This window comes from Calidris pugnax, unplaced genomic scaffold (assembly GCF_001431845.1).
Source record: "Calidris pugnax isolate Ruff unplaced genomic scaffold, ASM143184v1 scaffold118, whole genome shotgun sequence".
NCBI classification, from domain to species: Eukaryota; Metazoa; Chordata; class Aves; order Charadriiformes; family Scolopacidae; genus Calidris; species Calidris pugnax.
Window position 1 is genome coordinate 5473364 of NW_015090855.1, and position 11489 is coordinate 5484852.

The window sequence follows — 11489 nt, forward strand, 5'->3', positions numbered from 1 at the left end:
AGGAACTGTGCTGTGTCACTTGAGGGCTTTTGACCTTCCTCTTGGAGTAGGGGACATAGTACCCCAAAAATCTATTTATACAGATCCTCACCTGTCTCCCTGCCTCAAATAAAAATGATACCTGATGAGGTGTACAGGGTCAGCCTATACTGTTGAGAGTGGGATCCAAGTCTGATGGACAGAGTATCCTGATGTAAGTCTTGGACTACAGGAATTGAAAATCTGATTATACAAGAAATGAGTGAGTGTATTATACCTGATTTTTTATCTTTGGTAGTGGAGCTGGTGTAAGAAGCTGCTGCTCTTGCAGGTCATCTTCTTTCTTTTAACTTAGCTTACTTTAGTGGTCTGGTTTATAGCCCAGCTCTTCAGCCTGTGGCAGTGAAAGTGTGGGAATAGTTGAGGGTAGAAGGGAGGGAATTTCTGAAGCCAGCTGTGTCTGAGGAAGAAATTGTAATGAAACTTCCACCTTAATCTGGACAATGAAACATGGTAATGTCCAGTGAGTCCCTTCTCAGTGTTACCCACTTGTTAGCTTCTGTGGCATCTATTCAGAAGTGATTGGAGGTGATAATTTAGTGATTACCCTAATTGCCACGTAAAACCCAGGAGTGAAGTCCGCTTCAGCATTTGTCTCCAACACCTGATGCCTGTTTTAGCACTCTTCTCAAGAGTTTTTAGTTAATGAAACCTAGAAAATATCTTGTTCCTGTCTCAAATTCTTTTTGCAGGAATGGTGTAAAGTCCTATGGCTTTTAACTTCCTCTAAAATGAGGTATAATTTATAGGCGGCAGCAATAGCCTTAGTGATCTCTAAAGATGGCAGGAAAAGACAGGAGATGGTTTAATATTTTTATAGTTCCACAGAAAATTATGCTCAGCAGGTTTATTCGATAAAATATTCTCGCCAGACACTTTGCGCTATAATGACTTACAAATTACATGCTAATTGTGCTACAGTTAAGTCATTCTATCCTTGAAAGGGAGAGGTGGAACTCCTGGCATGAGGGCAGATTGGGATAACAGAAATAGGAATTTGTGTTAGCCCAGTGTTTCAGTTCGGTTTAGAAAAGGACCAAATTGTCTGGAATTGTACGGAGGGCAGGACGTCCCGGTGGGGGCTGTGTTAGTGCAAGAAATTAAGTTAGTGGCAGAAATGAAAAAATTCCTTCTCACAGCGGAGGGCTCGAGTGGTTTCTTATGTGGTTCTGAGAGCTTCTCGGTCACCTTGGTGTGACCTGGATGTCTGCCTGCTCTCCTGGCAGCAGCAGAGTCCATGCCTGACCAGGGCTCACTCTGAACCCTTCTGTGTTTCAAGGAAAAGGGTGGTCAGTCTGCTGAAGAGACCGTGTGTTCTGCAGCCTCTGCGTTTGAAAGAGGCTCTTGGAGAAATCGTTGTCCCAGCTATAATGGTCCTGGGCAGTCCTTGTTGTGATGGTCTGACTTCAGCTTGCTCCTCTCCTGTTGCAAATCTCAGTCCTTGTCTCTTGCATATCCTTTTTGACCAAGGGCTTAGCAATGACCTTGAGTTTAGCTCTCTGTCTGTGGCCTGAAAGCACCTCCTGAGCATGGCTTGCATCACTTGCTCACCCCAGTAATACAGACAGAAACCAGTAAGTGGAGAGAATCTGTACTTGGTGTAGGAGACAAGTTCCGATAGTTGTCTTCATGCATGACCATTCGGAGCCTTCTCATCTCTAATGATCTGGACTGGCCTCGCTGTCCCACCCGGTGAGGAGGTAAAACCAGGGTCCTGGTGGTGTTCTTTGTCCTTGATCCATGCCCATCCCATCTGCTCTGCCCATCCCCGCTGAGGAAGGCAAATGGAAGGTGAGGGAGGAGGAGGATGTGGAGAATCCTTTGGGCCCTGCTCCGGTGAGGGCACAGAATAGATATGGTCTTTTGTACAGCATTGGCAGATCCATTGTACCTTTAGGTTTTGAGTCTCTACTTGACACCTCGAGGCCTGTCAGTCCTGCCTCATTAGTGTGAGAGAAGCTCATTTTAGCTTCACAGAAGCCCATCTTATTGCTGTCTTCTCCCATCAGCAAGGGGCATCTCAGTACATATTGTTGGCAGATTAGAAATGGCATCTGAGTGCTCATTTGGAGGTTAGTGACTTGACAGCTTTGAAAGAGAGACAAAGTGGAAAGGTGGCTATTTGGTACTGTACTGGGAGGCAGATTAGCATTTAAAGGGTGGTTGTGGTTAAAAAAAAAAAAAAAGAAAAAGACTGAAAAGGCACCTTAAAACTACTTGTCTTCTAATTCATATCTGCTTAATTTACTGGCACAAAATAATCTTGCTTCTCTGTCGAGAGGGGCTGTTATAACTGCTGCCTTCGCTGTGTAATCAAGACAGCAGTTGCCTGGATTCAGCTCCTGTGATCGCCGTGCTTGGATCAGAATACAGAACAGACATGGTCTTTGTTCCCTGCTCTGGAGATTCAAAATCCTGGCCTGTTCATGTTTTTTCTGTTCAGGAATTTAGCACCATTGAGAAGAGCAGCCAATAAACCTGTGTGCAGCGAGGAGGGTAAGCAGTGGTTTTGGGAGTGAGTGCCTTGTCATGTTCCTGGATTGGGGCTTTTGGACATTTCAGTCAATATTCCAATCTCTCCCTCGCCACACTCAACATTGCTTAGCTTCAGAGGCTGGATTTGATAAGATTCATGCAATTTGGCACAAATGTAGGGTGAGGAAAGTCACTCCTTGCACAAAATTGGATTTTTCTTTTCACTGGCAAGAGCTTGCGTGTGAGTTTTGCCCAGTCATGCCTCTGCCTGTGATTTTTAGAACCTGGAGTAAACTATAGTTGTGTAAATGTGTGAGTCTACAGGATCTGATGCTAAAACATCCTGGAGTGTAGCCCTAGCAGTGGCTTCATGGCATTGGTAACTAGACATTGTTTTTTTAAGGTTAACTTGTTTGTTCACTGGCAAGCTCGGTTTCTGGGAGGGAAAGCATTTAATTCCCTTTGCTTTCCTCTCTCACTTTCAGGAGGCAACAGCTGTACTTCTAAGGCACTTACACAGATTTCTGTGTGGTGAGCATCCATTGCACCCTCCCCAGTGAGAGGTGCACAGGGTTAATTTTCCTTCTTCTGCCTAAAAGACTCTACCTACAATCAGATGCGAGGACTTGGCTTGACAAAAGAGGAAGATCCTGCAGCCTACATCATCTTTAGTGCCGGTGACCTTGTGTGTGTTCACCTGGAGCCTGTGCACCCCGAGGAAGCGCTTCTCGCTGAGTGTTACGGGGCCGGTGCTCTGGCTGGTGATGGCTCTAATGAGAAAATATTGCTCCGCTGGTGTGTGCCCACCTGCCAGCCAGCTGCATAATAAATCACACGAGCTGCAGAGAGCTAGCAGGGTCTGACAAGCTGCTTCCTTTATTTAAGAACAAAACCGAAAAAACAAACCCCCAAATGCAAAAGGTCACACATGACATCGGTTATTTTGGCCTGTCGCTCTCCATGAAAATGGATGGAGGGTTCAGCTGGTGGACGTGGCTGGTCTTTCTCAGGAGGAAACTGCTCTGAGTGTATTCCTGGGCTGCTTTTGCTGGTGTTTTGAAGAAGATGCTCTGTCTGAAACAAGACGAATGGAATGGCCTCTTGCCTTCTGCTTTTGGCCTCTGTTTGGGCAGGTCTCACTGGTGAAGCACCGTATGGGAAGAAGGAACTGTCAGAATTCCCACCAAAGCCAGTGGTCTTCTGCAAACAGACCCCAGCTGGGGTTTGGCCCTGTCAGCATCCCGAAAAAATGAAGCTGGAAAAGCAAGGCTGGGCACGGTGCAGCTGTGCTTGTGCAGAATTTTTGGACCTGTTTCATCATTCATCAGTCAATAATGAAGTTGGAAGCCTAATAAGTCTTTGAGTCTGCTGGAGTCATCTTCTGCACTGCTTAACAGCACCCTCAAATGGCCAGTAGAAGAGCAGGTTCTTTTGTTCCATTTTGACAAATAACTTATAAATAATAGATACACTGGTTTGTTCCATATTCGCAGTCTCTAGTCGCTCGATTTCAAAACATAATTTGTATGTTTAAATTAAAATTTTAATTTGCAGATGGACACACTTCACAACCAGCAAAGGCTGAGCCGTGTTCAAAATTGAATGAAATGTTTTGTGAATTTAAATGAATTATTAAAAGCAGTACTTCTTTGGCGAGAAATATATGGATGTTAATGTTTTGGGGAGCAAAGTGATTCTTAAGAAACCACAAATATCACCAACATTTTGCCACTACTAATGGGAAGTACTTTGAGATACAGTCATCACACCCTTTGTTTGTGTTGCTTTACAGGACATGGTGCGTCGGGGAGAGATAATAGACGATGACATGGAAGACGAATTTTATCTCCGTCGCCTGGATGCCGGTCTCTTTGTTCTACAGCTCATTTGTTACATCATGGCAGAGATCTGTAATGCCAACGTTCCCCAGGTAAAGCTGTGGACAAGGCTGGCTGATCACCTGTGTTTCCATCCGTGATACAAACAAGACTTTAAATCCTTGCAAATACTGCCTCATTGAATAATCTCCTCTTTAATTCCCTTTTTTTTGGAGGAAACCTGCTTATTGCACTTGTGTCAATACAGCTTCATCATGTTATAGCAGTTAGGAGGGTGTTAGTGGGTAGAGAAGCTGATCATTGTTACTGAATCCATACAGTCTGCCATGAGTGAGGTCACAGTTTGAAATGGAAAGGCCCTATTTATGCCACTGCTTAGAGAGCAGTGGAAAGGGATGTTCTCTCAGAAGGTGTCACAAAGGCACACGTTCTAGAGGGTGACTTCTCTTGGTCTGTGCAAAATACTGCACCTCTGCTGGTGTTAATATATTGGGGTTTGTGAATACGTTACGTGGTTATTCGTACCAGTGCCACAGGCCTTCCTGAATGTTTCTGAGTGTGTGCTCTGGGACTATGGACTGGCAAGGCTGAGTTGGGTTTTGTGGTGCTCAGCATTTCCTGCTCTTCCCTCAAAGAAAGAAGGGGAAAAAGAGGTTGTGCATGGTTTTGGTGTTGTATTGGTTATGACTTTCTTCTCTTTCCCATCCCTGCTCAGATTCGCCAGAGAGTCCATCAGATTCTGAACATGAGAGGCAGCTCCATTAAAATCGTTCGACACATCCTAAAAGGTGAGTTGAGATATTCCTATGTGTGTGTCACGTCTCTACTGGGGTCAGCTTGGTCATCGCTTTCTAGGATGAGCCTTCACACGTAATTCTCCTTGACTTCATGAGCGTCTTCAGGCAGCAGTTGAGCAGTGTTCTGAGATGTGCAGGGCTGGAATCACCCTGGTAAGAGGCACGCTGTACCTTGGAGTTAGGACACTGTCACGGAGCAGCACATCACTTCACTCTGCCATCAGCTACAGACTGGATCTTGCTGCTGACATTAACTCTAGAGTAAATATTTAAGGGAAGTGTATATGCATGCTAGAGGGAAGAAGAGTGGAGTCCCATCTTTCATTAACACGGCCCTGCACTTTACCATCTGCACCATATTAGTATCTGTGGTGTATTTGTCTTGTTCTTAGTGTCAGATTAATATGGATTATAGCATTAAAGTATCCTCAGTAGCTTTAAAATGTAGCTGTTGTGATTTGCAATCCCGGTTTTAAAGTACCGCTTGTTATTTTTAATGCTTATGTTGAATTAGAGCGATGCTTATTTGAGCTGTGACTCTCATCTCTAGCCTGCTGTCCTTCAGCAGAAGCAGCCAATTGAACTGGGAAAGGAGAGGACAGGACTCAGACTGTCCCCACAGCCCCCTCGGAGCTGCGAGGCTTAGCTGGAGAGCTGGTAATCTGCTGCCCACAGGAGGTGCCTCCTTAATTAGCAGAGGGTTGTGCAGGACGTGTCTGCTCCTGAGGCACTGTGATGTTTCTGGTGAGGAATCTCTCTCCTGAAGAGAAAGGAAGGTCGGCAGCATCTCCAGGGGTAATGGACTGTGGGTTGCGTTGTTTCCGTGTCTCTGCTTTCTTTGGGAATAACAACAGTGTTCTCCTGGCCTTTTCCTCACCCCCCTCAACACTGGCAGGTACAGGCAGCCTTTTTCTTGCAAATCCTGTCTGTTTTCTCCCTTCCCATGTGCAGGGAAGAAGGGGATCAGAAGGATGGCTGGTATGATGAAATTAGGAGAGCTTTTCTGACAGTGTGAGATCACCTGCAGCTATCGGCAATCTCTTTGGCCCTTGTCCTTTGCCAGCAAGTGCAAGTTAATGCCTGCTGATGAACAGAGGGGACTGGAGAGGATGTCTTTTCTGCTTTTAATTATGATACTTGACAATTCCTGCCTCCAAACTGTCCATTTCCAACTTAGAGCATGTCAGCATCTGCTTTCAGATTCCCATGCTTGACCGGGGCCACGGGTGCCCAGGGGATTTGTCACACACCTCGCTGTATTTACACACCTCACGTTCACGGCTCTGGTTTGTTGATTTACATACTCAGCTGAATTGGAGGGCAGCTGCATTAAAATTTCATCCGATTCTTACTTTCACAGACAGTGACTTGCATTGTGAAAACTTTTTCAGGGGTTTTATCACGTCTTGCAAGCTGTGGATTGTTCAGCGGGTCCGGTGCTCTCAGCAGTAACATGTTCTCTGCCTGAAGAGGCCGGACACGGCCTGTTCATAATGCAGGTGTTGGATACTGTGTTTTGGGGCTCTGTCTTCAGCTCTCCCCAGCTTTTATGCTTGCCAGTTTTAGAGACTTTTGCCATCACAGTTATCGATGACCTTAGAAATAAATTTGTTGGTGGGCTCTTGTGAAATCCGGGGATGGGGCCCAGAGGATTCCTGCCCAGTAGGAGCAGCACTGAGCTTAGCTGCAGTCTGGGCTGGTGAAATTTAAGTTTTTCAGTAGTTACACACCTATGTCCAAATATGTTGTCAGTGCAGATTCATCAGCTTTTAACAGAAGTGACACCACAGACAAGTACCAGCCTCTCCAGAGCAGTTGGTTGGTTGAACACAGCCTGCCTGTTGCGGTGGTTTGGTTGTGGACCCTGGAAGCATCGGGGGCCAGCGGGGGATTTCTGAAATTTAATTGGTGTCAGAACTGTACGACTCTATCCCAAATCACTGAGAGATGGGGAGCCTTGAGCCTTGGCTGAAACGTTTCCAGGTCACTTTCCAACTTGCTCTCAGGACAGATAGGGGCTGGTTTATTTTTACTTTTCTTTCAGTGTTTTGCTCTTGTTCGGTTTTTATTTTCTATTTTTGCATACTAATTAGGTGCTTGGTTTTTTAGTTTGATTTTTATGGCCTACATATTCTCCATGTTTCTCTGGCAACCTGACAGCTGATGGATCCCTTGGGGTTGCTCAGAATTACTTATGATGCAAGCGAGGAAGCAAGACTGTTTTCTTATGGTAGGGCTTTCAAGGGGGAGGAGTGGGCAGGGAATAACTGAAAGCTCATTAAATGCATTTCTGCAGGCTGACCAGTCCTCCCACAGTTCCTTTTTTTTTAGAGATCAAGCATTACTTGCAATGGGACAGGTAGTTTATCCTTTGGAAAAAAACCAACTGAACGGTGTGTGCCTTGGCTGGGGGGATGTCTTGGGGATAGAAACTGGTCTTTGTGACAGCGAGTGTATTTTGGCAATTCCTGGTCTCCATCTCTCTCATTGGGAATGGAGTGAGGCACAGACCTCTCTAAATAGTGATACTCATCCCTGGAATGGGAAAGCACGCCGTTCCTCACCAATCCAGAAAGGCCAGTGTTTGGTACCTGCTCCCTTTGCGGAGCTGCTGTCAGAGGAGCCCAGCAGGAACTGAGGGTCCCTCCCCAGAAGCACTGACAGGAGATGCCTGGTTATACATCTTTTTTTTCTGGTGAAGGTAATGGGCACATCAGGGAGCTGGGAAGGTGGAATGCCTACTGAATGCTATAAACCAAACCTGTTAGCATGGGTAATCAAAAAGAAAAGGTAGGTATGTTATGAGGACTGTGCTAAATTTGGCCTGTGGTCCCTCAGTATGAGCAGGCTTTATAGCTTCCAATATCCATTACAAGCTTCAATATTTCCCTATTGATTTTTACTGTTCTGTAACCATTGTGTTTTGTCTAATGAAGCAGAAACCAATCTTAGGTCCTTTCCCTTTGTGTAGCTACAGCAATGTGTGAGCTCTGTTTAACTGTTGGCAGGGGGAGCTTACATTTGATTTTTTTTTTTGCTGTCTCACTGAAGTCATGGAATTTTAAATAAAAAGGTAAATACATAAAACCTCAGTGGGAGATTTTTTTTTTTTTTTTTTTAAAGCCTGGTTCTGGGAGTATTATCTGGTCTCTTCAAATTAGCATTAGCAACTGTTGGTAACCCAGTAAACAGTCTGCCTTGGGAGTCACTGAGGTTTTAGTCTTAGGAAGCCTAAATATTCAGAAAGAAAAACGCTGAGCTTTTGGATAAGATTAGGGGAATTTGTGGCTTGCTTTTGTCTGAGTGATCTCATCGGGACAATAGAAGGGCAGCGTCATTAGTGGCGCTCGGCGGTTTCCCTGCTTGAGTTCTATGTTCAAGTCCTCTGGCAGCCCTTAAAGCTAAAACCAGAGCTGGGTCACCAGCCCCTGCCTGCCCTGCAGATGCTTCGAGTACCCACAGCAGGGGCTGACCCGGGTGTCCCAGCGCTGTGCCAGCCTCGGGGACCTCGTCCGTCCCCCCCACAGGTATCCCGAGCTGTGGAGAGGCAGTGGCAGGCAGGGAAGAGTTTCCCTTGGGCTGCAATAAACACAAGCAATTGCAGTTGCTGCAACTGTTTCAGAGGCACTTACTCTGATAAAGCACAGAAAGAGCTCGTTGGGGACAGGCTACTCTTCTGCGAGCTCCCCGCGGGGACACACTGCTGATAGAGAGCTCTGGTACTGCCTGAAGGGGACAAGGGAAACGGAGCTAAACGCTGCCCTTAGCTGGCACTTTCTCCTGGGAAGGTAACTCTGTCTCTGCCACAGCAGGGTTTATCTCCTGCCAGAATCACAGAATGGTGGGGGCTGGAAGGGACCTCTGGAGATCAGCTCATCCAACCCCCTGCCAGAGCAGGTCCACCCAGAGCAGGTTGCACAGGAACATGTCCAGGTGGGTTTGGAATGTCTCCAGAGAAGGAGACCCCACCACCTCTCTGGGCAGCCTCTTCCAGGGCTCTGCCACCCTCACAGCAAAGAAGTTCCTCCTCATGTTTAGATGGAACTTCCTATGTTTGAGTTTGTGCCCGTTACCTCTTGTCCAGTCACTGAGCACCAGTAAAAAAAGACTGGCCCCATCTTCCTGACACCCACCCTTTAAGTATTTATAAGCATTGATCAGACCCCCTCCTCAGTCTTCTCTTCTCAGAAGCAGGTGGCAGGTTTTGATGCCCAAACGCTGAGATGCTGCCCTTTGCTGCAGTTTGAGTGTTTTAGCAGAGCTGATGCCAGGCTGCTGGGGCCTTGCCCTTGGGCAATTAGCCAACACGTAGGGTAGCTACAACGAATTTATTAGCTTGCTGGTGTATTCGTTAAGCGCGATGGAGAGTTCCTCCTCCATCTGAGGGAAGGGTTCCCCGTGCTGGTCCCCCTTCTTCTGGCCAGCGAGGAGGTCAGGTTCCCTTGCAGCAAACCTCAGCGTTACCCGCCTGCTCTTGTTACAGGTACTGTAGCGGTTTATAAATATTAAAAAGATTTCTCCCAGAGGCCCTGGCAAAGAACTCTGCTTCTTGTACATGGAGAGAGAGAGAGTGCAGGCGGGAGGGAAGACTCCCACATCAGCTAACTTCTCCCTGTCCTCACTCCTTTCAGTGCTCTTATAATAAAGGCTTTGATGGAGCTCAGAAGCATGTAGCAGTGCCGAACGTATAAATATTAAAGCAAACTTTCTACAGCAACTTACTATTCAGATGCTGAATACAAGCTGTTCCGTTTGTTTAGGAAGAAGGGAAAGAATGCGAGAAGGCAGAGGCTGGAAAGCACTGTCTAACCAGGCAGCCTGCTCCTGATTTACTAAGATTTGTTCAGCTCCTTGCTTTCGCAGCTCAAAACCTGCTTTTCATTTTTTCTTTTTAAACCTTCTTTGAATATGCAGGTTCTGGTGGCAGGAGGGAGGGAGCTGATATAGGGATGAGAGCTGCCAGCTTTAAATGAGTGTCGGGAAGGAGAGCTGGAGAGGACATTTTTGGTTCCATAGTGTTTAGGCCTTTGCATGGATGGGCAAGACGTCAATCAGGGTCTGGTGTCCTCTGCCTGAAGACAAGGAGTTTGTTTTGTAGTTAAATCTGAACTGGTGTGGTTTTTTTCCCATCTGGGTTAAAAGCACTTGTAGATTGGGAAATCAGTCTCCACTTGACAAAAATCCTCATTCAGGATGCCTGGAGAACGGGCAGGTTAAACCCGGGGTTAGGAATGTTTAGCATTTGTGTAACAGCCCCTGCCTGACCTTCCCTGATGATGCTCAGTGTTAAAAGGGACCTGGAAAGCCGTTGTTTGAATTTCTTGGTCTGAGAGAGGCCAATGATGCGACTCCAGTTCGGGCAGCTCCCAGTGGGCTGCTCTGTTGGGGTAACAGAGCTCCTCTGTTGGGAGGAGCACCTGGATGGTCACCTTTCTGAATGCCCAGACACAGGGAACGGGTCCTCCCTCTGGGTGCTGCCTAGTGACGAGAGCAATATGTTCCTGCTGTGGTCTCTTTTTGCTACAAAAGCTTTTAAAGAGGGGTCAGTAGGTGTTTATTATGCAAAGCTTTAACCTTGGGGGTGGGGAGAAAAAACCATCGATGCTCCTCTCGTGAATTCCCATTCGGTTGTTTGCAGTGGATGTAGATTTACATTCTGCTGTTGTATCTGCAAGAGGAGTTGCCCGTCGTTCATTAGCATCTCACTCAAAGCCTGTTGTCTGCTTCTCTCCCCCGCAGAGTACGCGGAGAACATCGGGGATGGCAAGAACCAGGAGTTTCGGGAGAGCGAGCAGAAGAGGATCCTGGATCTGCTGGAGAATTTCTGAGAACTCGGGGACAGAATTCGGGGTCTGCCCATGAGGACGTGGCTGGTGTCTGATTCTTCCTCCTCCTGCTGCCCTCCTCCAGCCTTGATTGCGTGCTGAAAGTGATGTTTCTATGAAACTGCTTCTAAATGGGATTTTGGAGATATTAAAGATAGTTTGCTTTTTTTTTTTAATTTCTTGTTTGTTATTTAAGTAATCTGCTGTGAGTGGGATGGCAGCTGCATACCTTGCAGCAGGGCAGCTCAAAATTTTCACTCTTTTTAACGTTTTTTTCCCCCCAAGTCAAACTGCAGTGATCAGTGTGAAGCAATAAGGCCATATATGCATTAGAGGGAGGGTAAAGAGGAAGCCCATATAGCTCAAGGGATTGTTAACAGGTTATTCCAGCCTGATGCATTAATGAAAAGGCACATCCCACTGCACTGGTGTAAACTGGGGAGGCTGAGGTATCAGTATGTGTCCAGTTCAACTGTTCTCCAGTGGCAGGGGGTAATCAGGAATCAACCACGTCA

At 46.5% G+C, this 11489-nt stretch overlaps 1 protein-coding gene across 1 annotated transcript in view; it reads left to right on the plus strand.

The window, feature by feature from the left end:
* CTNNBL1 (catenin beta like 1) overlaps positions 1-11147 on the plus strand; it is a 55137-nt gene extending 43990 nt beyond the window's left edge. Inside the window, exons 14-16 of the mRNA XM_014943845.1 lie at positions 4307-4444; positions 5068-5140; positions 10889-11147. Of these exons, the coding sequence (XP_014799331.1) occupies positions 4307-4444; positions 5068-5140; positions 10889-10977 (300 nt within the window). The 3' untranslated portion in view covers positions 10978-11147. The remainder of the gene's footprint in view (positions 1-4306; positions 4445-5067; positions 5141-10888) is intronic.
* Positions 11148-11489: the final 342 nt, after the last annotated feature.